General features: G+C 43.9%; 1 protein-coding gene across 1 annotated transcript in view; it reads right to left on the reverse strand.

Moving 5' to 3' along the window:
• Window positions 1-8,814: 8,814 nt before the first annotated feature.
• LOC137375612 (prostate androgen-regulated mucin-like protein 1 homolog) overlaps window positions 8,815-26,868 on the reverse strand; it is a 38,527-nt gene continuing 20,473 nt past the window's right edge. The window contains exons 3-4 of the mRNA XM_068042989.1: window positions 13,013-13,091; window positions 8,815-10,456 (exon numbers count right to left, since the gene is read on the reverse strand). Coding sequence (XP_067899090.1) covers window positions 10,372-10,456; window positions 13,013-13,091 — 164 coding nt within the window. The 3' untranslated portion in view covers window positions 8,815-10,371. The remainder of the gene's footprint in view (window positions 10,457-13,012; window positions 13,092-26,868) is intronic.

Consider the following 26,868-nt stretch of genomic DNA (forward strand, 5'->3'; position numbering starts at 1 on the left):
TCTATGCCTCTCATCATCTTGTACCCCTCTATCAAGTCACCTCTCATCCTTCTTCGCTCCAATGAGAAAAGCCCTAGCTCCCTCAATCTTTCTTTGTAAGACATGCCCTCCAGTCCAGGCAGCATCCTGGTAAATCTCCTCTGCACCCTCTCCAAAGCTTCCACATCCTTCCTATAATGAGGCGATCAGAACTGAACACAATATTCCAAGTGTAGTCTAACCAGGGCTTTATAGAACTGCAGCATAACCTCGCGACTCTTAAACTCAATCCCCCTGTTAATGAAAGCCAACACACCATATGCTTTCTTAACAGCCCTATCAACTTGGGTGGCAACTTTGAGCGATCTATGGACATGGACCCCAAGATCCCTCTGTTCCTCCACACTACCAAGAATCCTGTCTTTTAGCCTGTATTCTGCATTCAAATTCGACCTTCCAAAATGAATCACTTCACACTTTTCCAGGTTGAACTCCATCTGCCACTTCTCAGCCCAGCTCTGCATCCTATCAATGTCCCGTTGCAATCTACAACAGCCTTCCACACTATCCACAACTCCAGCAATCTTCGTGTCATCGGCAAACTTGCTAACCCAGCCTTCCACTTCCTCATCCAAGTCATTTATAAAAATCACAAAGAGCAGAGGTCCCAGAACAGATCCCTGTGGAACACCACTGGTCACCGAGCTCCATGCAGAATACTTTCCATCTACTACCACCCTCTGTCTTCTATGGGCCAGCCAATTTTGTATCCAGACAGCCAACTTTCCCTGTATCCCATGCCTCCTTACTTTCTGAATGAGCCTACCATGGGGAACCTTATCAAACGCCTTGCTAAAATCCATATACACCACATCCACTGCTCTTCCTTCATCAATGTGTTTTGTCACATCTTCAAAGAATTCAATAAGGCTTGTGAGGCATGACCTGCCCCTCACAAAGCCATGCTGACTGTCTCTAATCTAACCATGCTTTTCCAAATAATCATAAATCCTGTCTCTCAGAATCCTCTCCAATAATTTGCCCACTACCGACGTAAGACTGACTGGTCTATAATTCCCATGATTATCCCTATTCCCTTTCTTGTACAAGGGAATAACATTTGCCACCCTCCAATCATCTGGTACTACTCCAGTGGACAGTGAGGACGCAAAGATCATCGCCAAAGGCGCGGCAATCTCTTCCCTCGCTTCCCGTAATATCCTTGGGTATATCTCGTCTGGCCCCAGGGACTTATCTGTCCTTATATCATTCAAAATTTCCAGCACATCCTCCCTCTTAACCTCAACCTGTTCGAGCATATCAGCCTGTTTCACGCTGTCCTCACAAACGACCAGGTCCCTCTCACTAGTGAATACTGAAGCAAAGTATACATTTAGGACCTCCCCTACCTCCTCCGACTCCAGGCACAAGTTCCCTCCACTAACCCTGATCGGCCCTACCCTCACTCTGGTCATCCTCTTGTTCCTCACATAAGTGTAGAACGCCTTGGGATTTTCCTTAATCCTACCTGCCAAGACTTTTTCATGTCCCCTTCTAGCTCTCCTAAGTCCATTCTTCAGTTCCTTCCTGGCTACCTTGTAACCCTCTAGAGCCCTGTCTGATCCTTGCTTCCTCAACCTTAAGTAAGCTTCCTTCTTCCTCTTGACTAGCTGTTCCACATCTCTTGTCATCCAAGGTTCCTTCACCCTACCATCCCTTCCTTGCCTCATCGGGACAAACCTATCCAGCAGTCGCAGCAAGTGCTCTCTAAACAACCTCCACATTTCTGTCGTGCATTTCCCTGAGAACATCTGTTCCCAATTTAAGCTCCCCAGTTCCTGCCTAATAGCATTGTAATTCCCCCTCCCCCCAATTAAATATTTTCCCATCCCGTCTGCTCCTGTCCCTCTCCATGACTATAGTAAAGCTCAGGGAGTTGTGATCACTATCAACGAAATGCTCTCCCACCGAGAGATCTGCCACCTGGCCTGGCTCGTTGCCAAGCACCAAGTCCAACATAGCCTCCCCTCTAGTCTGCCTATCTACATATTGAGTCAGGAAACCTTCCTGGACACACCTGACAAAAACTGCTCCATCCAAACTATTTGCACTAAGGAGGTTCCAATCAATATTAGGGAAGTTGAAGTCACCCATGACAACAACCCTGTTACTTCTGCACCTTTCCAAAATCTGCCTCCCAATCTGTTCCTCCGTGTCTCTGTTGCTATTGGGGGTTCTATAGAAAACTCCCAACAAAGTGACTGCTCCTTTCCTGTTTCTGACTTCCACCCATAATGACTCAGTAGACAAACCCTCCTCGACGACCTCCCTTTCTGCAGCTGTCATACTATCCCTGATTAGCAATGCCACTCCCCCACCTCTTTTCCCTCCCTCCCTATTCCTTTTGAAACATCTAACCCCGGAACATCCAACATCCATTCCTGCCCCTGTGATATCCAAGTCTCCGTAATGGCCACAACATTGTAGCTCCAAGTACTGATTCATGCTCTAAGTTCATTATTCCTGACACTTCTTGCGTTAAAATAGACACACTTCAACCCATCATACTGGCTGCAACTTTGCCCTGTCAATTGTCTAACCTTCCTCACAGACTCTCTGCACTCGGTATCTGCCTGTTCAACAGCTACCCCATCCACTGATCCGTAGCTCCGGTTCCCATCCCCCTGCCAAACTAGTTTAAACCCTCCCGAAGAGCTCTAGCAAACCTCCCGCCCAGGATATTGGTGCCCCTCCAGTTCAGATGCAACCCATCCCTCTTGTACAGGTCCCACCTTCCCCAGAAGGTATCCCAATGATCCACATATCTGAAGCCCTCCCTCCTACACCAGCTCTGTAGCCACATGTTCAGCTGCACTCGCTTCCTGTTTCTAGCCTCACTAGCACGTGGCACCAGTAGCAATCCTGAGATTACGACTCTGCTCGTCCTGCCTTTTAGCTTCCAACCTAACTCCCTATATTCGCTTTTCAGGTCCTCAACCCTTTTCCTAGCTATGTCATTGGTACCAATGTGTACCACGACCTCTGGCTGCTCCCCCAATCCCTTAAGAATCCTGTAGACTCGATCCGAGACATCCCTGACCCTGGCACCCGGGAGGCAACATACCATCCGGGAGTCTCGTTCGCGACCACAGAATCTCCTGTCTGTTCCTCTAACCATTGAATCTCCTATCACTATCGCTCTCCTATTCTCCCCCCTTCCCTTCTGAGCCACAGAGCCAGGCTCATTGCCAGAGACCTGGCCGCTGTGGCTTTCCCCTGGTAGGTCGTCCCCCCCCCCCAACCGTATCCAAAATGGTATACTTATTATTGAGGGGAACGGCCACAGGAGATCCCTGCACTGTGCGCCTATTCCCTTTCCCTCCCCTGACGGTCACCCAGCTACCTTTATCCTGTAACTTAGGTGTCACTACTTCCCTATAACTGCTCTCTATCACCCCCTCAGCATCCTGAATGATCCGAAGTTCATCCAGCTCCAGCTCCAGTTCCCTAACGCGGTCTGTGAGGAGCTGGAGTTGGGTGCACTTCTCACAGGTGAAGTCAGCAGGGACACAAGTGGTGACCCTTACCTCCCACATCCTGCAAGAGGAGCATGCAACTGCCCTAGCTTCCATCCCCTCCACACTAAATTGACAACAGAGATTTAAATAAAAGGAAAACCTTACCTTACCAAACCCTCCACACAAGAGTCCTTTTTTTTTGGTTCGAGGAGGAGGATGGGTGGGAGACACTACACGTGTAGTGTTTCGGGTTTAGCCACTGCCCGAATATATAAGTTTACTTACCCAGCAGTCCCCATGTCTGCCAAAACAAGAGGTAAGTACTTTCTACTGAAACTTACCTTCCCAGCTGCCCCCTCGCTCACACTATCGCTGATCAAAAAGAAGCTGCTGAAACAAGCGGTAAGTACTTTATACTGAAACTTACCTTCCCAGCTGCCCCCTGGCTCGCACTATCGCTGATCAAAAAGAAGCTGCTGAAACAAGAGGTAAGTACTTTATACTGAAACTTACCTTCCCAGCTGCCCCCTGGCTCGCACTATCGCTGATCAAAAAGAAGCTGCTGAAACAAGAGGTAAGTACTTTATACTGAAACTTACCTTCCCAGCTGCCCCCTCGCTCACACTATCGCTGATCAAAACCTATCTCGAAAACATCCTATGAACTCCTCATCCAGGCTACTATTGCCAATCTAATTTTTCCAGTTTATATGTAGATTAAAATCACCCCTGATTACTTCTGTCCCTTTGTCACAAGCACTCAATATTTCTTTTTCATCCCACATTATGGTTAATGTTTGGGGGCCTGTAGACCACTCCCACTTGTGACTTCTTTCCCCTACCATACCTCATCTCCATCCAAACCAATTCTACATCCTGATCTCCTGAACCAAGGTCATCTCCAACTATTGCACCAATGCCATCCTTGATTAAGAGTGCTATCCCTCCACCTTTACCTAGCTTCCTATTCTTCTTGAAAGTCATATACCCCTCAATATTCAGGACCCAATCCTTGTCATCCCACAGCCACGTCTCCGTAATGGCTATCAGATTATTTATTTACTTCACTATGTGCTATCAGTTCGTCTACTTTATTATAAATGCTACGTGCATTCAGATACAGAGCCTTTAGTTTTGTCTTTTTGTTATCTTTGTAACATCTAGTCTTGACTTGGTGTGCAATTAGGTTTTTCTCTCTCTGTCCCTTCCTGCCATTCTATGACCTTCATTTCCCATATTACTATTCTGCCCTCCTGCCTTGACTCTACGCCTTGATTTGCTATGTCTACCCAAGCTTGATCTCTCAACACCCCCTCCCCCCCCCCCCCCACCCTACCTTGTTTAATTTAAACCCCTCTCTACTTCCCTCGTTGTACGGATTGCTAGAACACTGGTCCCAGCACGGTACAGGTGCAGACCATCCCAACGGTACAGCCCCCACTTTCCCCAGTACTGGTGCCAGTACCCCACGAACCGAAACCCACTTCTGCCAAACGAATCTTTGAGTCACATATTCATTTCACTAATCTTATGTGCTCTCTGCAATTGGCACATGGCTTAGGTAATAATCCAGAGATTATTACCCTTGAGGTTCTGCTCTTTAAATTGGTGCCTAGCTCCTCATACTGTCTAAGCAGAACTTCTTTCCTAATCCTACCTATGTCATTGGTACCTAAATGGACCAAGACTACAGGATCCTCCCCCCCCCCCCCCCACCCCCAACCCCATTCCAAGTTCCTGTCCAGACCTGAGCAGATGTCCCGAACCCTGGCACCGGGTAGGCAACACAGCCTTCTGGATTCACGCTCTCAGCTGCACAGAACAGTGTCATACCCCTCACTATACTATTCCTTACTATCACTACATTTCTTTTTGCTCCCCCCCCCTACTTGAGTGGCTTCCTGTACCACAGTACCATGGCCAGTCTGCTCATCCATTTTGCAGATCTTGCTTTCATTCACATAGATTGAAAGCACCTCAAACCTGTTTGACAACTGCAAAGTCTAAGGCTCCTCCACTACTGTCTGCTCGGTCCCTTTACCTGCCTCACTTACGGTCACATCCTCCTGTCCCTCACTGCTGACAAAAACAGATGACCCTATTCTAAAGGGTGTGACCGTCTTCTGGAACAAAATGTCCAGGTATTTTTCTCGCTCCTTTATGTAGCACAGTGTTTGCAGTTTGGCTTCTAGATCAATAATCCTGATCCGGAATTCCTCTAGCTGCTTACACTTTCTGCCTACGTGTTTGCCCTGGATACCCTGGCATCCAAAAGCTCCCACATACAACTGTAACATAACACGTGCCCTGCCATTGTTACTTATGCTATTAGTTAATTCACTTTAATTACTTAATTGCTTTCTTAATTAACTCACTGTTTCCCAATCTACTAAGCTTAACCAGTATTAACAAGTAAAAACCTTACAATTTCTAAAATTACCTGAGTTTTGAAAGACAAATGATAAAACACTCACCAACCAATCACCCACCTTGGAGTAAAAGGAAGAAGACTCACCAGCTGCTGGAGGCTAAAAAAATAGGAAAAGGAGCCCCTCTTTCCCCTTCTGCACTGAATTCCCATGTGCAACAAATTCCAGCTTCACTCTGGCAATGTCTCACTCAGGCCTTTTCTCATTCAAACATACAAAATTCTTACTGGGCTCGATAGGGTAAATGCAGGAAAGATGTTTCCCCTGGCTGGGGGGTCCAGAACCAGGAGACGTGTCTCAGAATAAGGGCAGACATTTAGGACTGAGATGAGGAGGAATTTCTTCACTCATAGAGTGGTGAATCTTTGGAATTCTCTTCTCCAGAGGGCTGTGGAGGCTCAGTTGTTGAGTATGTTCAAGATTTCTACATATTAAAAACATCAAGGGATACGCAGATAATGCAGGAAAATGGTGTTGAAGTAGGCTCGAGGGGCTGCATGGCCTACTCCTGCTCCTATTTCTGATGTTCTCCTTCAAGTATTTATCCAATTCCCTTTTGAAACTTATTATTGAATTACTTGTCAGTTTTTCATTCATATATTCATAATAATTCTTAAAGAATATCGCTTCATGAAAAAGCAATTTGGAGAACATTTTGCTTTTGTTTAATAGTAAACAGGATGATGTAAACATGTTCAAATGACTTGTGGCATGTTTAGTGCATGATGTCATCAGTGTTCTGATTCTTCTCCAACCAGCATCAGCAACATTGGAAGCCTGTGATACAAAGGGCAGAATTTAATCCGGTCCACAGGAGCGGGTTGCGAGGCGGGGGTGGAGCGCCAGTAACCTTCCCAACTCTGTCCAATTCAATCAGGGGCAGGGAAGGACAAAAAAGGCCTTCCCACCCAGAGGCCAACTGAGGCCCTGAAGTGGCCAATTAAGGGCCACTTAAGTGTCTCCTACCAACGGCAGGGTGGCCCTCCACCATGTAAAGCTGGTGGCCTCCCTGCAGACTCAGGGGTGATGGGGTAACTCCTGATGGGGCACCCTGTGGCCCATGGAGGGCCCCCCAGCGGCAAGAGCCAGCCCCACTGAAAGACACCACCCTCCCGCCCTCACCAATGAACCCCCCCCCCACCGCCCTCGCCAGGGCCTGCCTGACTGGCCCTGGCGAGCCTGACTCCACTTACCTCAGTTCTGGGGCCTGCTCCATCTTACTGTTCCTGGATGCATGCAGTCCCAGCAGTGGCGCTGCTGGGACTGAAAAGCTGTCAGCCCTTGAACTGGCTAGCAGCTCTTGGATGCGGGATCTTCACCCTTCGAAGGACAGGAGCCCTGACAACAAATGGTTAATTGACTGGGGCATAGAATCTCATCGAGGCTCCTGTGCAGAAGGCTCACCAAGGCACCAAAAAGAAATAAATTAGCAATCCTCTCCATAATGCCACTGGAGTGCCTAAGCATCACTCCAGTTGCATAGTGCCCATTTGGAACTGAGAGTGATGGGAGGCCTCAATTCTAAAATGAAATGAAGGTCCAGACCCTCTGTCAGCCCAGCCCTGTGCTTGCTGCCCTGTGCCATTTCTAGCCTCACTGAAGAAAATGCTACTGACACTCTAAAGTCAGCAGCTCTTGTCTGACTGCTGGTGTTCACAAATTCAGCCATCTCCACTGCTGCATCATGCACGATGCACTCAAGAAAAATATTCAAATGAGCTGACCTTGTGTTACCTGATGGGATCAGCTCATTCCTGCAAGGATGCACAGAGCCAGTACTAGCACAGTGCACAGTCCATATTAATGACCCCATTGAGGACCTGATCTCAGTCAGGTCACTGAATCACAGAACCGTTACAGTGCAGAAGGAGGCCATTCGGCCCATCATGTCTGCACTGGCTCTCTGAAAGAGCAATTCCCTCAGTTCCATTCCCCCACTGTTAGTTGGAAGATGGGTGAATCATTGTCAATCACGTGTGTGCATCTCTTGTGGTTACACAGACAACCTGGACCAATCTGAACACTCATTTTGGGGACAAAAAGAGGGGAAATTTCACATTTTTGGTTCTCATTGAAAAATTACATTGAACACTTTATGTACAACAACAAAGTTTTGAATAGATAAATTAAGATTCATATTTTCATGTTGTATATGAGCAGTTTTCCTTATTGTGATTCCCTCTATAATTTTAAAATTCATAATTTTGAGAATTTTATTGGGGGAGGCAGTGGCTTAGTGATAATGTCACTAACTGGGGCCCAGGCTAATGCCCTGGGGACATGGGTTCAAATCCCACCAAGGCAGCTGGTGGAATTTAAATTAAATTAATTAATAAAAAAAATCTGGCATTGAAAGCTAGAAACTATCATTGATTGTTGTAAAAACCCATTTGGTTCACTCATGCCCTTTAGGGAAGGAAATCTGCTGTCCTTACCTGGGCTACCTACATGTGACTCCTGACCCACAGCAATGTAGTTAACTTTTAACTGCCCTCTGAAACGGTCTAGCAAACCACTCAGTTGTAAAGGGTAATTAAGGATGGGCAACAAATGCTGTCCTTGCCAGCAATGTCCACATTCCATGAAAGAACAAAGCAACAAGCATGTTATGATTCATTATTGAAAACTATAACTATATTCTCGTTGGGAAATTGCATAAATTGTAAAATGCTAGAAACAGTCAGTACATAAAAGATGATGTTCAAACAATGGGCAAACTGTTTACGTTTACACGGGGAAGCAAAATCTATTTTGTTCCTATCTTTTCATAAAATATAGAAGGAAAATAGATTTTTCTGCTGAACTCTTGTCCCGTCAGCTCATGTTAAGCAGCATGGCTTAGCAAAGAAATTGTAGAATTTTTGGATGTCCAAGCACAAACGAGAGAGCTCTTTTTCAACTCTTTATTGGCAAGCATAGGACAAAAATATTTGAACCTGTGGTTGGTGCCAATACTGTGACAGCACAAACATTCAAAATGTTGCTCTGTTTTGCTAAAGCAAATGAAGCCCAATGTTCCTCACTCTATCCATGATACTTGAGGTAACACTCAGGATAATTGGTGATAATATGTTTGCATTTAAATTATTGATACCATATAAAAATTATTACATTTAAATCTTTATTAGATAAAAGCCTCAAAAACACCACTTTCCAAGCATATTATTTCATACTACGTTCAAACTTATATCTGGTGTAGACGCTCCTTAAAAATTCCAAGCCAAGCATTGAGCCCAGTCACCACATCATAAATATAATGTGATATTTGTCATTTTGCACACTACAAACACCTCATCAATTCCCTCTCTTTAGATTGCTTGTGCAATACACAAAGTAGAAAAGGTTATGATTATCCAGCACATCTTTGAGAAGAAGTACTACCATGCTACCCTTTTCTGTAAAAACCTATAATTAAAATGTCTGCATCTTGATTCCTGATAGTCTTTATAACTTAATAATCTTTTTTGGTTGAGGTATTTTCATAGAATAAGGCTAACGTCCATAATAAAAGGTAGCCTTTTGCAGCAGTTTGCAATCCACTTTAACTCTTCTAGGTCAACTGTACAGTCTACATCTATGGTAACTTGCCTGATGTTATAATCATGCTTCAGTAACAAGTCAAGACTGCCTGAAGTCCAAGTTCCTTTATTTAAAGATAGGATAAATACTGTGCATCTAAGCTTGACCTGCCCTATATTGGCCACAAGGTGTTTATCTTTTCAGCTGTATCTTTGATAACATTAGTAGACCACTAAAACACTAAAGCTTCATACTTCCGCTAGGAACAGTAACTGTTTCTCTATATGCTAGTCTGTATTGTCATATTAGCTGTCTGTACATAACAATAACCACACTGACTAGTTAATATAAGCAAAGCTTGACATTTTAACATTATCTAGATCAGCAGAAAATAAAGTGCATTTCAACTGTGCACGGTCAATATCCTGCTTAAGCAGATTTGGCCAGAATGTAGCCTAGATTTTCAAAAACAAGCCTGCAAAGTTCATATATAATACAGCAACTCAGGTTGTAGCTGCTATACACCAGGATCTGCCACTGTAATTTGATAGCTTGGTCAAGTACACTTGATGCTGTTAACTTAAACATTGTGAAAAAAAACACTCACATAGATGCCAAGAATTAAAAAAGAAATAGTAGGTAAAAATTACTTGGGGATAAAATTAGTCTTGGGCAGTAAATCAAAATGGGCAATTGAAGCCAATAGAAATGAAAATCAAGTGGGGTGTAAAATGGGCTGCTGATTTGCAATTGCCCATTTTTGCTAGCGCCCGAGACTAATTTCACCCCATTTTTTCTTTTTCACCTTAATCTAACAAAAGGAAATGCATTCAGAACTTAATGCATTTTTCAAGAAAAAAACCTTGCTATGTACATTTGTGGCTTAATGCCTATTGTAAATAAAATTAACAATTTAAAGAATTATTGTCATAAATCTTCAAACACAGGATTGTTGTAATTGCTCCAAGATCCAGTTGTATTGTCTTCCTGTAAGCGGCTATAGAAAACTCTCCTACAAATAAGACAAAAAGGACGTTTAATTTTCTGCTCCATGCTAAGGAAATATGAGCCCATATTTTCTTTCTTCACTAGCAACAACAAATCACCTTCAGATCAGTATGCTCAAATTAAACCAATATAAATCAGTGAATGTAAACTGAACACCCACATTGAACACAATCTCTAAAACAAATTCAACCCAGTTTTAGCTTGTCCTAGTTATTGGTTTCAATTGTTTTAGAAACAGGAACTATAATCTTTGTTTTTTTTTAATGATGTTTAATTCAGTCACAAGTGTTGTTTAATGTTGTCTCAACTAGAATTAATCGATAGAGGAAGTGGAAATGTTTTATCATCAGGATTTTCAATAAACAGAATCTAGGTTAAAATTCACTAAACGGAAAACATAGTCCTGCCACCACAAAAAGCTCTATCTAATGGTGCAGTTAAGAACAAGTGAAACTCACTTGTGCACAGTCATAGACAGATTGCAATGGCAGGCAACTCAAAGCATTTTATCATTAGGAGTTAGCAATCTTATTTTTTGTTCTGCAGGACCACCCAGACTGCTGTGATAGAGTTTACACTTTGGGTACAATCGGTGATCTGGGCACAATATGTGGCCAAAATTAAGTCCTTTCTCAGAATTTTCTTTTTGATTTTCCGCTCAAACTCATTTGCATTTTGGAAAATGCAAAATTCAGCAAGAACCAGTGCAGTGAATCAAGCAGCGTTTCAAAACATAATTTTCAAAAAAATGCTTTGAAAAATTCTTTGATATCTTTAAGAGTGGTAACTTGGTGCAGCTTGATTAATACAGCTGAAAATAGGTTTATCAAAAGATATAAATTTTCATCACCAACACCTGTGAATAACCCAATTTTAAATTACTGAAAATTACTTTTCAAAAATATATTAATTCTACTGGAGTACAGCAGTCAGTTTTTTCATGAGTATTTTCAAAAGTTACATTCGAAACCTTCTAAAATGTGCTTATTAGAGTCCTTGCGTGCAAAAAAAGGCATAATTTTGCATGCTCCCCAAAGGCCTGCAGAAACTCAGTTTGCGTTGATCACACCAAGCGCTTAAAATTCTGCTATCTTTTGCGGGGTTATGCCGATTTTGGACGAAATGCACAACCAAGCGCAAACCCCAACCCAATTTTTTTTTTACATAGATCAGGGATGTCCAAACTGCAGCCTATGAATCACATGCAGTCCCTGAGCCACGGTACTGCCGTCCTTGAAAATTAGGAAATATAATCCTCAATCGGGCTTATATTTCTTATTTGTTGGTTTGTTGTTGAATATTGTGGACCTGAAGATTTAGAAAGGACTAATTTTAGCTATCCCCTTACAGGAAATAAAATATAAATTAGAAACCTTAAACCTTAAACTTAAACTCTAATACGGTTAACGCCCACGGATATACAACGCGCCCACGCTAGCATGCACACATGATATACACATTCAAATAGGGACAGAAAAGAGCAGAAGAAAAGATAAGTAGAACGGTTTGAGGCAATATCTTGTTACTGTTTCTCAAGCTCGCTGTAGTCATTGATTGAAGATATGGTCTTACATTTCATTGGGGCCCAATATTCTTCATATATCTTGTTCACATAGGAGATTTTCTCTCCCTGAGTTTACATGTCTTCACAAGGTTAAGGTTTAATAAATTTCATCTTTCTTCTTTAAACCACAGAAAGCCTGTTTGTGCTCATTTCTTTGCCTTATAATTGGAAATTTATGAACAAGGATTCAAAAAGGGGGCACTCCAAACATAGTGTGTTTAAAATTAAATCCTGTTACAATAAGACCAGGTAAAGACAGCCAAAGACCCCTAGACACCTTTCTCACCTGGTCGTAGCAGTCCCCTGGCCTAGACATAAAAATGCTTAAATATACTGGAGAGGATATTAATAAGCAGAAACAGCAATACTGAGACCAAAACAAAATGGAATATTGGCAAGTAAATGTACAGTATTTGCACAGCCAATTTATGGGAATCATCTAAAGATGTGCATTATCACTATTTGACTGTGTTATTTTCTGATAATCAACTGCTGATCATCATTCAATATGGTTACAGTGGGAAAAGCTATTATCACTATCCTTTCATTTTTGGGAACTGTGTGAAGGTCTCTTCTCTTTGGTGGCTGTGAGAGCTCTACCCAGTTCCCAGTAGTTGTTAGCCCACAGTACAAAACTGCCCAGAATTTGTTACATTCAGGGTGTAAGGGTGGCTGGTTTGGGAAATATAAAAATGCACAGCAGTATAATCAGAAGCTTTTTTGATACTGGAATTAAAGCAAGTTTATTAATCATCTTGATTGTCTAATATCTGCCTGTATTGGGCTTTCCCCATAGGACAGTGTAGGGAAAGTACGGCCCAGCGATCCAGGAGTGCTTGATACAGATCCTGGGTACCAAAGGTATTTCAGCATTGACATTCCTTATTTCAATAGCACAAAGTCGCTACAGAAAAATTATGTAATAGACATGTTGCATTCTCTTGTAGGTTCTGGTTAGCATATTCCACTGGCCTCATTAAAGTGCATGAACCTTACCTTTTCTTCAAATACATCACCAATCCCAGTAATGCTACGATAATGAGAATCAAAGATATTACAACAGCTAAAGCTGTTCCTGTTAATAAAAATACAACATTATTAACACCTTACTAACACCTTAAATATGCCACCTAAAATGAATGGGCACCTCTCAAAAATTATCTAAAATATTAACATTATTTATGTAAAACATACTAAAGCTCAATTAGTCTTTTGACTTGTGGATTTATTTAATAATTTATATGGCCTATTACTGGAATGCTTTTCTGTTTTAGCTTCAGTATTTTGTATGCAAATGAAGATTTTTGCACGTCTTAAGTTTGAGCAATTATGAATGCAGGAAACATAGTTATATTCAATCATAATTAGAGAATTCTTTATTTAAGGTTAACTTTAAATTTTTAAAAACTGAAAATTGTACCATAATGAGAATCAGGAAAAGCATTCTTGCAGCCACCGGACACAAAATAAGGAACTGAACTAGCTGCAATATTGATGGCTATACTTTCCATTCAGTAGCACCACTAAGACAGGTGAACTGCTGTATCACAGAAAAGAAAGAACACAACAGCAAAATTGAGTTAGAGGTACATGTCTGTGGGAGCAATTTCAATATGAATGTAAAGAGCTGAAGACAAAGTCTACAAGGATGCATCAAAGACCATGTAGAGTTTGGGAAGGTTAATCAAAATGTTTCAGTGCAGACTATTTGAACTGCTCTTCAACGTTCTGTTTTGAAACATGAAACAAATATGTATTTGTCCATGAGAGGGGTACAACTTTACTAATAATGCCAATATCAGTTTTGTTTGGATTACATTAAACAGAACAATCTTGTAATATAAAATATGCCATTAAATATTATACAATAACATCAACATTTATAACAATGATTTAAGTTCCAGGTGCTACTCTATATATCAACAAATCAGACTTCTCTTTCAAAAGCGTCCTACTATTACATTAACTAATGTTGTTCCTTCTATAGCTTGTTGGTAGACCAGCTATTGGCTAAGTATTCTGAATCTGCTCATTTTCTAGTTCTTTGACTACAGCTTTTCTGATTTAATTGCAACCATTCCATTTTTCATAGCTGGAAATTTCCTCACAGCTGCTCCCACTCAACTGTTGTAACATCACAAGCGGCAGGTAGCCTGTTAGGATAATTTAAAGGCCAAATTTGGCAGATGGATTTTAACATGGATAAGTGTGAGGTTATCCATTTTGGTCGGAAGAATAGAAAGGCAAATTATTATCTAAATGGTAAGAAACTTCAGAGTGCTTCAGTGCAGAGGGATCTGGGTGTCCTCGTCCATGAATCACAGAAAACTAGTATGCAGGTACAGCAGGTGATAAGGAAGGCAATTGGAATTTTGGCATTTATTGCTAAAGGAATAGAGTATAAAAGTAGGGAAGTGTTGCTGCAACTGTACAAGGCATTAATGAGACCGCACCTGGAGTATTGCGTACAGTTTTGGTCCCCTTACTTGAGAAAGGATGTAGTTGCATTGGAGGCAGTTCAGAGGAGGTTCACTAGATTGATTCCAGAGATGTGGGGCTTGTCTTATGAAGACAGAGTGAGCAGTTTAGGCCTTTACTCTCTGGAGTTTAGAAGAATGAGAGGAGATCTAATTGAAGTATATAAGATGATTAAGGGGATTGACAAAGTAGACGTAGAGAGGATGTTTCCTCTTGTGGGGCAATCTAGAACGAGAGGTCATAGTTTTAGGATAAGGGGTAGCAGATTGAAAACAGAGAGGAGGAGAAATTACTTCTCTCAAAGGGTCGTGAATCTGTGGAATTCACTACTCCAGAGTGCGGTGGATGCCGGGACATTGGGTAAATTTAAGAAGGAGATAGACAGATTTTTAATTAGAAATGGGTTGAAGGGTTATGGAGAACGGGCAGGAAAGTGGAGTTGAGGCCAAGATGAGATCAGCCATGATCGTATTGAATGATGGAGCAGGCTCGAGGGGTTGAATTACCTACTCCTGCTCCTAGTTCTTATATTCTTAATTAAGGCCAATTACCAGAGGCCCACTGAAATTTTCCAGTTGGCCTGTGAGCTCCTGGCAGCAGCTGTGGCTAATTTTTAATGTAAAAGTTTTTAAAGTTGCTAAGAGAGTGCCTCAAAATGAAGCACCCTCTCTTTCCCGTACCTGCAATGTCAGGCTGCAGCTCCTTATATGCTGGAGGGCGTTCTATTGGCCCTCCAACTTTGAGAGCCTGCTCACCATCCTTAATTGGACAGCGAGCACACCCTCTGGCCCCTAATTGGCCAATTCAGGTAAAATCATTGTTGGGTGACTTCTCCCAACACAGTGCATAGTCGGGACGTCCATTTGACCCTGATGTCAGGGTCCTGACCCAATACACACAATCCTGTCCATGGACACTGCTTCAGCAACAGTTTGAGGAAGAAAATTTCATATTCTAGCTGCCCTCTGTGGAAAGACATTTTTTTCTAACCTCCTCTTGCTTTTTTTAAATTATTCCTTCTCAGGATCTGGGCATCACTGTCAAGGCCAGCATTTGTTGCCTCTCTCTTGAGAAGGTGATGGCGAGCTTCCTTTATGATCCACTGTATTTGTAGTCATTTGGATACAACTGAGTGGCTTGCTATGTTACTCCAAAGGAAATTTCAGAGTCAACTAAGCTGGTGTGGAACTGGAATCACAAATGGGTAAGGACTGTAAGGATTGCTGGGTTTCTACAACAATGGTCATTTTTTACTGACACCAGCTTTTTATTTCTAGATTTCTAAAAAACTGATGTCAATGGGTATGGCAGCATAGCGGTTATGTGATTGGACTCATAACCCAGAGGTCCAGGCCAATCATCCAGAGATATGAGTTCAAATCCTATCATGGCAACTGGAGAATTTGAATTCAGTTAATTAAATTAATTTGGAATTTAAAAAAAGCTATTATCAGTAATGATGACCATGAAACTGCTGGGTATTGTAAAAACCCATCTGATTCACTAATTACCATAAGAGAAGATCTACCATCCTTACTTGGTCTGGCCTACATGTGACTCCAGACCCAAAGCAATGTAATTGACTCTTAACTGCCTTCTTAAATGGCCCAGCAAGCTACTCAGTTGTACAGATTGCTATGCTTGCAGCAGTTCAAAAATGTGGCTCACCACCACCTTCTCAAGGGCAATTATGGCTGAGCAATAAATTCTGGCCTTGCCAGTGACACCCACATCCTGAGAAAGAATGCAAATTTTTTTAAATTCTCAAATCGCCACAGTGGGGCTTGAACTCATATTATTAGTCCGGCCTTCTGGATTACTAATCCAGTAACATAACCATTGCATTACCATACCCTGGTTACTGTCTTAAGTATATTCTGTTCTGTTTCTATCATATCAACCAATGGAAGCAATCTTCTCTATTTACCCTATCAAAACCTTTTGTAATCTTGAAGACCTCAGTCAGCTTACTGATTGACTTTTTTCGCTCCAGTGAAAAAAGTCCCAACTTCTCAAGTTTCTTTTTAAAACTGTAACACTTCATCCCTAGTAACATTCTGGCGAATCAACAATGTGTCCTTTTCATTGCTTTTATATTCTTCCCATAATGTTTTACCTTAAACAATATATAACATACCAACTGCAGACTAGTTGAGTTGTACAAATTTAGCATAGCCTCCTTGCTTTTGTATGCTATGACTCTTAGCACCATGCTTCATCTATCACCCTCCTAGGGTCTTCCAAACTCTCAGAAGACAGTGGGACCAGACAGCCATGGCAGTCAATGCCAGGACTCAAGCCCTGAAGATCTGGATGCAATACCACAAGAAATTCAATCACGTTACACGAGTGGTCAAGGTCAGTATATGCATCTTCAAAGGTTATATCCCACCAGTTTTACCACTAGCTTCAGACAGTACTCAAATCACCACACCCCCAATCACTCACCTATCAACAATCTCTATCAATCAGGACTCATTCCTAACATTCATATACACCCTCACACACATACCACTGCTGCAAGCCTCTCACACCTCATAGCTTACACACATTGCCAGCTATTCAACCATGACACCCACATCAGGCAAAGAGACTGCACAATATTGACTGACACACTTCCCTGTGTTTTGCAGGACAAGGTGCATAACTGGAGGCAACAGGAGCTGCATGTAGGAGACAGTGCTGGTCATTATCGGGACTCCCATTGCTGAGGCCGTGGACGGTGGCAGGGCTGAAACCATCAAAGATGATGGTACCCTCATACTTATTTTTCCTTCTCATCCCCTCATCCCACAGCCTTCTCATTTACAAACTGTAGATGATATAAGCATTAAACTCTTATTTTCTTCCCTCCTCACATCACAACCTTATCCTTGTGCCTTTTTCCTTTCAGATACAAGAGGTGCAACCTGGCCAGGGAGGGTGGAACAGTAAGTGAGTGATGAATGCACAGCACTGTCCCTTGATTTCACACTGGCAGCCACCAGCTCAGATACTGACATTGCGCACGTCTTAGAGGATAGAACAGAGGGGGGATCTGCACATGGTGAGACACTGTGTATGAGTGAGCTGCAACTAGGGCAGGGGGGAAGGATACTGTAGGTGCCAGCTTTATGAACAGCAAGGTCACACATAGGTTCTGCTGCTGCCATCATGGCTGTGGATTACTGTGTGCAAAGGGGCTTGCAGGGTGTCACAGCAGTCCAGCAATCTGTCCTCCGGCAGATTACTAGGATTGCTCAGGCACCATGCTGGGGGTGTGGCAGTGGCTCCATGGAGCACAAACCTGCTGTCCTCTCTCAGGATGACAGCATTCATCCTCCCACTCTTGCCATTACACCAGTGCCCTTGCTATTGCCCGTCAGTCAGTCATCCTGGACTTCTGCTACCCATGTTGAGATTGTGCAGTCCACAATCGGGCCTTCTAGGCCCAGTGCAGCTCGAGGTCCTCCTCCAAGGCCATCTGCAGTCTCATCCACTGAAAGTCAGCAGCCTTCTGCCATCCCTACTGCACCCACTGGGGTAGCACTGCTTAGGAGCACTAGAACAGGCAAAGGCACATGGAAGACATCACTAACGGAATGCACAAGGATGATAAGTTAACTACTGAATGCAATATCATTATTTCATTTATAAATTTTGTTTAGAATGGTTATTTTGTGATGCTTTTATTTTTGCATTGTGGCCAAGCGGATGTGTGACCATCAGTAACGGGGGGAAGGAAAGATGTGGCACTATTGGTGAATGGGGAATTGGGGTTGCATTTACTGGTATCACACTTGGATGCATTCTTCACAGACAGTGAGGGCAGAAAGGTGCTGTCTAGGTCGCCTCCTCCCATCCTCTTCCTCTTCTCCTCCTCCTCATGCTCCTGCTTCCTAGCTGCTTGTCACAATAGCTGGTGGTAAGGGCTGTGCCCTCATGATGGTGATGTTGTGCAGCATTCAGTAGACTATGACGGATCTTGACACCTGCTCTGCCGAGTGCTGCAGGACTCCTCCAGAGCAGTACAAGCAGTGGAAGCGTTGTTTCAGCAAGTCAATGGTCTGCTCTATCACATTTCGTGTGGCAGCACAGCTTGCATCGTATGGATGCTGCCCACCTGTGCATGGGTTTCACACCAGAGTCATCAGCCAGATGGTCAGTGAATAGCCTGTGTCACCCAGTAGCTACACTTTGTAATGGTTTGGTTTGTTGAGGTGGCTTAAATGCAGTTGACACAGCGGAACGTCACAGAGTGAAAGCATCATGACTGCCGCCAGGATACTAACATCGACCTGCATGGTTCTCGGCCTGTCGTCACACACCAGTTGGAATTTGAGGGAGAAGAATCCCTTTTGGTTTGGATGTAGGGCAGAGTTGATATGTTACACCTGCAAAGTGATGTGCGTGAAGTCAATGGCACCTTGCACCATTGCGAATCCTGCACTCCGAGCAAAGCTGTATGCTCTCTTCCTGCTTCTTTCCTGCAAGAGAGAATGAAATGTTGTTAGCTCTCAATGATAGAGAGCGTTGGTGACCTCCCTTATTCAAAAATGAATGGCAAACTTCAAGATGTTGTAAATATCTCCAGCTCCAACCTGGAAGGAGCCAGACGCATAAAAGGTCGTTGCCATGGTCACCTTCACAGCCACGGGCGATTCAGTCCTTGCCTGGCTCTTAGGTTGCAGTTGTGATTGCAGCAGGTGGCAGATTTCATTGAGGACTTTCTTACTGAAGCAGAGATGTCTGACACAATATTCCTCGCTGAGGTTTAGTAAGGAGAACTTCTCCCTGAATACCTTGGGTGGATATGGTCCCTGCTAACAGCCCTTCTCCCGCTCCCTCTTCCAGCTGCTTATCCTGCTGTGCATTCAATTTATTCATTCTCCAAGTCCTGCTGTATTCCAAGGGGATTTCCTAGTTGTGCACTCATGCCTTGCTGACTGGTTTGTGTCGAAACCTTGAAGTCAGCAAAACGTCTTTCAGCACCTGCCACACCACTCCCTGTAGATTCTGGCAACTGGAACAATTATAGACAGCACCAAACACTTGTAAAATCATAACAACAGCCAGAAGAAATCAACCAGCAACTAACCTGTAAGTAGTTAATGATCCCTTTGACTCATGCTGGAGGGGGTTCCTTCCTGCTGCTGAACATGTGTTCAGCTGTACAAGGTTAAAAAAAGGGTGTGAGCTGAAGTGTTGAGCTTCAAAATGACATCGCTAGCAGCAAATCAGTGTTGTACCTTGATTGACATTATGACCTGCCTACTTTGTATACTTCCAGCAGGCGTTCACCATGCATGTCCTAATGCCGTCACCAATATAGCAGCCAGCCTAATTTGCCCCACACGTGTGCGTGTGCGCAGTTGACGCCGTTTCCAGGAGCTCTCATAGCACCCAAAAAATGGGCACTAACGAGCCCAATTGCTCACCCTGCTTATTTATCAGGAAAAAACTGGGTAGGATTTCAAATTTCCCTTAGGCACCTCAAAGCAAAGGAAGCAAATTTACCTCTAACTGCAGGAACAATTTGGATAATTTAATACAGGTAAGAACTAAGTGCCATTAACTGTATTTCATTTCTCCAGTGTAAACACTGAAAAACTATTGTGCCCTGTCACCTTTGCATTAGCTTCAGCATCTGATCTTGCAAAACTGTTAAAGCTGCATTATACAACTCCAACAAAATAGACTAAAAAAGGCTGACTAAGCAAACAGTTTTAACTCTATACTGCAGAACCAACTAAGACACTACATCAGGACTAAACATGCACACACCGTCCTCTACATCACCGTGTCTACAATAATGTTTCTCCACATTTCTATCTCTTCCTTAGTGTTACATATCAGCAAAACAAAACCAGATTTCCTCATTGGCCTGTTCCAGTCCTCATCTAATCTATCTGTTCCTTTTCTACAGCAATCCTGTCCTTGGGATGTAATAGGACAAGACAGATAAGTCATACAGCAGTTTAATCTGAGGAGTAGTCCCATAACGTAAATGATGATGGCAAAGATACTGCAGCCGAAATTACTCAGGGTTTCCATCGAACTTCTGACCTAATTCTGGAGGGAGACCAGCAAGATCCCCAGACAATGGAAAATGGTGAGACCCGCCCTTTACAAGGCAAATGTTGCCATGAGGGTGGAACCACTGGAGTTCCTACTCCAGCACCTCAGTCAGGACATGCTGTTTATGCGGATGAAGGTATGGCCAGTGTGAGCCATTCTGAGCTCTAGATGGGCCCATCAGCTGAACTCCAAGTCAGGGTAATTGCCTGAACCCTCAAAGAAATGTGAGTTGATTAGTACTTTTCCAGATCACAGGGCACTCTGGAAATTTGGCCCCATTGTATGGAGTAGAAAATGCACTTTGAGTTTTTGCATAAGAGAAACATATAATTTACTATTTTTTGTGTAGCCCAAGTTGGGTACAATCACTGAACATAATATTTATGCTAATAAAGAAATTAAACCCAATATTTTTCCTTTTATTATTTGGGAGCAACATTCCCTCTAAGCTGCCTCTGTGCATGGCCATGCAGTAATCTGGAATGTACCACACATTGAAATAAACAGGATGCTCAGATCTCCATGAAAGTTCAGTGACTTTTAAAATGTAAACTGCCCATGGACAAAAAAGTAGTGCTCAGAGAAGTTTATAGCCCACCCAATACAAAGAAAATTTAATTGAACATTGTCCCACAACTACTTACAAGTTATTTATCACATACCCAACACCAAGTTCAGTATTTTAGAAATTCAAGGAAGTTCTCAACACAACAATAATGCTCCCTCCCAAAGCCTACTCCATGTCCCACGCAAATTTGTTACCCTCACCTTCACACAATTCAGTCACCCTCACAAAATACACGGCAAAATGACACAGGCATCAAAACAAACCCTTTATAACCTACATCAGTCACATGTAAAACCATTACCCTTGAGACCTCCCACATGTACACACAGAATCCTCAGGAGGAATTAAAACATTCCTAAAATTTTCCAGCGCTTGATCCAACGGATGCAGATTACGAGGACAGACATGTGTAAAACATTTTTCAAATGAGGGAAATAGGACCTTCACCATGTTTTCTGCCATTTGCACTGTTTGAATGCTGGATACAAAACATGCTTGTCCCAAGCATCTAACATTCAATGGTTCACTGGTGGGGAAGGAAACATTTTTCAGCATCCTGGGCCAGGGCAAGAACAGTGAAACCGGTAAATTACAGACACAATAGGGACTGGTACCACCATTCTTTTGCAAGTGTCCTTATTTTCAAAATCATATGTACTTTAAAGATTTTTAGTAGAGTGGGGAATACTTTACCCATCATCCATAGTGGCAGAAAAAACACTATCCCTGGACAGAGCTATGCAAGCTTTCAATCCCAGAGATAGAGCAGATTCTCTACCTCTGTGGATTTTGGGTAAAGAGTTCCCCATGCCACAAAAGCCATTTCTTTCACAAAACCTGCTCTCGCCTGATGGTGACACACTGAATTTATGAGAACTTGCACATAGAAAGGAACCAAGCTACAAAGGGGAGCGCCTGTGATCTTGAGCCAGTGTCCCGTATCTTATGTTGTAAAAAGGCTTGGTGCACTGAAGGCTGTGCATAGTTCGCAATTTGCGCGTGTCTGTTGTTTCAGTGTGCCTCTTTTGCCATATAAGTTACTTGGATTTCTCAATAACTGTGCGTTTTTTGCAGGTGCTATTTTTGGGAGTGTTAATTTTGCAGGTTTCACTGTTCTCACAAAGTGTAGGCTGAAGATAGGGACGCTAAATTGTGTGGAAAAAAAATCTGGTTTTTCAGGTTGTGCAAAGGCTTCCTGTATCCCATATTACAGCGGGTGCCTGAGGCTTGCTTCTTAGAACTCTGCCCACCTTTTGTTGAGGCTGCGAAGCAGAGGCCGAGAAGTCTACCTCCAGAATGCTAATGGCCCCAGAGCCAGAAATTCTGCCCCTCAGAGATACAGTCCAATCGACAGGAAGAGGCAGAAAGCCTGGGCTTCTGTTTAAAGGAGAAGGATATTTTAATATGTTTGTCAACCAGATCATGTATATATTCAAATAGTTACTGTATAACCCTGTCCGGTAAAGTGTGATTCTCTCTACATTTAATACTAAATAATAAAGCAGTATGTTGCCTCACAAAAGCAAGTATTAATTTTACTTGATTCCAGACCACTATCAGTGAAACACTGCCATTGCCTTCAAATAATCTTTAAAGGGGCATTGTTTTCATATAATGGTGGCAGAAAACCCATGAATCATACTTTCATGTCGATGCCATTCGTAAGTGATGTGATGATTTATTGACATAAAAGGCTCAGCTAGCTTATACTTAAAAAATAAAATTGCTCAGCCAAGAAATTAGAATTTCTAAATTCATTTACTAATTTATCACTGTCTCAATGAGTAGCAACATCAAAAGCAAACCACACTAGTTTCAACAAGAATGCATTAGATTTTTCATTTCATTGTGTCCTCTGCTTGCCAGAAGGCTCTGGATAAAATCTGTTGTCCAGAACTGAAGTTGCTCTTTTGATTAAAGCACAAGCTGCAATACCCACAATACCGAAATAATAAAATAATACAATTCAAAAGTACTCATGCTACATGCTAAGCTGCTGATATTGACGTATTTTCCTTGCAATGTTTTGATACTATTTTAGTAAGACTTGTGAGCCAAGATCATCCAACATAGCTGTAGTTTCCACTTAAATGGTTAGAAACTAGGAGACTCAATTTCTGTGGGAGTTGTGCCAATTCTTCAGCAGAAGAGCCTCATAAGTCATGAAAAACAACAATTATATCATTTTTCTAAGGTTTCAGTGGCTCTTCCACCAAAGTTATGATGGACAGGAGAAGCCCCCTCCAGAAATCCATGTCCTATGCTTTGCACCGAGGTGAATGGAAGTGCATCATTTGCACCCAATTGTCCAAAGCCATTCATTATCAAGATTATGCATAACACCATGATCAGACTTGGAAGGTTGCAAGGAGTGCACTTGTGGCCAGAGTGGAAAATTCTATGCAAGTGAAACATAGAGGAACAGGAACAATTAAAAATAGCCAATTTTACCTCTCCCAGCGGGTCCGGGAGGCGGAAGTGGGTGCCCATCCCACTCCGCACTCAGCTGCCGCCCCAATCGAGTGCTAACTGACCAACTAGCATCTCAGCAGCGGATTAGTGGCTGAAATGGGAGCGCGCGGGCGGGAAGGTGAGTGTTCTTGGGGGCGGGGCTAGAGCCGGAAGAAGATGCTGAAAGCTATTTAAAAGGGCTCTGAGAGGGCTACTTACATCAAGGAGGACAGTGGGAGGAGCTTGAGCTGAGCTGAAGGAAATGGCCTGGCTGAGAGGGAAAGGAGTGTAATAGCAATTAAAGGGGCGACCCACCCATTAACCAGAAATCTACCAGAGACCTTGGACGATCAAAACCCGCTTGCGGCAATGGCAGAGAGAGGTAACCACATGGTCCCAAGGTTCTCAGAAGACTCCCTGCATGTCCTCCACCAGGCGTTTCAGGCAAGGCAGGAGGTCCTCTACTCAGCAGACAGAAGGAGGAGGCCTCCCCAGGTTACCAAGAAGGCACGGTTGGAGGTTGCAGAGGAGGTCAGCAGCCACAGGGTTGTGAGGAGGACATGGCTCCAGTGCGCTCTCCAGGAGCACGGCGCAGTCATCACAGCTTTAAACTAATACGGGAGGGTCACCAGGTGTTGATGCTGAAAAGTCAAAGCCATCCATCTGGAGTGAATGGCTGCAGCCCTGTCATGGGCCATATGTTGGACACATATGAAATGCACCATGGTCCCAAAGTGTGCCAACCTTGCATGTCAATGGCATTGGTTCCAGATGCAGCATGCAGGACAAGGGGTAAGTGGGTGCTCCACATGTCAAGCAACTGAACTGACTGCCATGTGTTTCCACAGGAGAAGAGGGCACAGAATGCCTGAGATAGAGGGCCCAGACCGGTGGCGATGTGGTCAACATCGCAATTCTCACCAGTGTGGAGGAGGAGGCATTGTTGCTTGCAAGGGAGGACGGAGAATGCTCAGTAGCTGATGGTGAGGCCGGAGCACCTGGCCAGGAGGGTGAGTTCCCCAAAGTATGGTCAAGGGGGAGGTGGAGGGTGGCGGGTTGGCTCAAGCAATGAAGGTTGCTCGTGAGGTCAAAGTCACATACATGTGGCCACACTGCAGTCAATGACATGTCCTTCAGTCAGGAGTGCTGATCACAACTGATCATTCTGTTTTCCCCTGCAGGTGAAACACAACAGCGGCCAGGCAGGGTCTCTGGGGCACATCTGCCCGCCTTTGAGGATGAGGAGGGGACCTCAGAGGGTGCAGTGTCACATCCTCTCCCTGTACCAAGCACCAGCTCAGAAACAGTCACCTCGGTTGGGCTAGTTGCATCCTTGGATTCGTGGTCACAACCTGGTGCCAGCACCGCACAAGTGCTGGACCAGTATCAGCCGAAGACTCTGACACTCGGGGGACTGTAGGAGACCAGTGCTGAGCCCCATGCTGATGATGAGACTCTGAGGACATCCATTAAGCAGGAGATGCTGCATGTGCAGCGTGAGATGCATGGAGATCTGGTGGAGTTACCAGAGACATTGCGTACTCTGGCTCGGACTTTGGAGATCTCCATCCAGGCCATGAGTAATTCAGTCCCTGATCTCTGTGCATCTGGCTTCCTCCATTGACAGATTGGTGGCTGCTGTGGAGGACCTGATCCAGCAGGCCCTGCAGAACCTCTCAGAGAAAATGAGCTCTATGGAGCAGTGACTCAGCGAGCTGTCGATGAGGCTCCTGCAACATCCAGAAGCTGCTCATCCCTCTGAGGTCAGCAGGGAGGCACTGCACAATTGAGCCTCGCAAGGGCACAGGAGCAACAGCAGAATGTATCTGGGGCTCCTCTCAGGGCGCTCTTGATGTGTACAGCGGCTCCTTGTCCCCTCTGCCGGTGACATTAGCACCTCAGAATCCCAGAGTGTCGGAAGGTGGTCCTGAGACTGCTCAGGGTCACCTCAACATGCCGGGGCCCTCATGACCACGGGCAGGCAGAGGACACCTGCCAAGGTCATCCAAAGGCATGGGGCGATCTGAACAGCCACCTGCCTCTGCCATGGGTGGCGGCGAGGGGTCGACGACATGCGTGAGCACTTGTAAACGTTTCAAGAAATAACAGTAACCGCACTTAGGGGTCACTGGTGCAATTTAGAATTATTTATTTGCTGTTAGACTGCACGCAAAACTTATTACATATCTCACTTGGCATTTTTATCTGTCTCAAGTCAATGATGATGTTTTAGGCAATCTTGTTGTCCTGCATGAGATGGAGACTTGGGAGAGGTGACACATTTGGGCCTTGTTGTGTTTGAGGGAAAGGTGAGCCATTGCAGCTGTGATTTGCACCTGCTTTAGTGCTTCAAGCTGATGTGAATGCCTGAATTCAGATTGACGTGTCATTCGCTGGGAGATGAGCCTCCATTCAGGAAAAATGCCTGAGTATTAGAGCCTCCTGTGCCTCCTTTGCGTTCAACTCCTGAAAACCTCCAACTCCTTCCCCCCGCTGTTCAGGTGGCTGCACTCCCTCCTCCTCCTCCTCAACCCTTTTACCACTCTCGTCTGAGGAAGCCTCGTGCTGAACAATGTCCTTATCCTCCAGGGCCTCCCCCCTCTGCAGCGCCAGGTTATGTAAGGTGCAACAGATGACAACAATGCAAGACACCCTTTCTGGCGAATACTGAAGGGCACCACCTGAGCAATCCAGACATCTAAATCTCATTTTCAGAAGACCTATGGCCTGCTCAATGGTGACTCTGGTGGTCGCATGGCTCGCATTGTACCGTTTCTCTGCTTCATTCCATGGGTTCCTCATCAGTGTCATCAGCCATGTCTTCAGTGGGTAACCCCTGTCACCAAGTATCAATCCTTGCAGGCACTAGGGGGGCTGAATAGTGCTGGCACCTGGGAGTTCCAGAGAATGAATGCGTCAAGACTGCTTCCTGGATAACGAGCGCACACCTGCAATATACTCTTACGATGGTCGTAGACTAGTTGCACATTTATTGAGTGAAACCCTTTTCGATTAATGACGGCCCCTGACAAACGTGCAAGTAGTCTAATGGCCACATGTGTACAGTCACGCCTTAGATCATGGGGAACACAGCGATGGCGCTGAAGCCTCTGGATCTCTCCGCCCACTGGCGGAGTCCGCCTGGAACTTGATGAACTGGTTGGCATGCCTGAATATGGCATCAGTTACCACCTTAATGCAGTGCTGCAATGATGACTGTGAGGTTCCACACATGGCTCCTGTGGAAGCCTGGAAGGAGCCTGATGTGTAGCTGTTCAGAGCGACTGTGACCTTTGGT

The sequence above is a fragment of the Heterodontus francisci genome, chromosome 12 (genome assembly GCF_036365525.1).
Source record: "Heterodontus francisci isolate sHetFra1 chromosome 12, sHetFra1.hap1, whole genome shotgun sequence".
Taxonomy (NCBI): Eukaryota; Metazoa; Chordata; class Chondrichthyes; order Heterodontiformes; family Heterodontidae; genus Heterodontus; species Heterodontus francisci.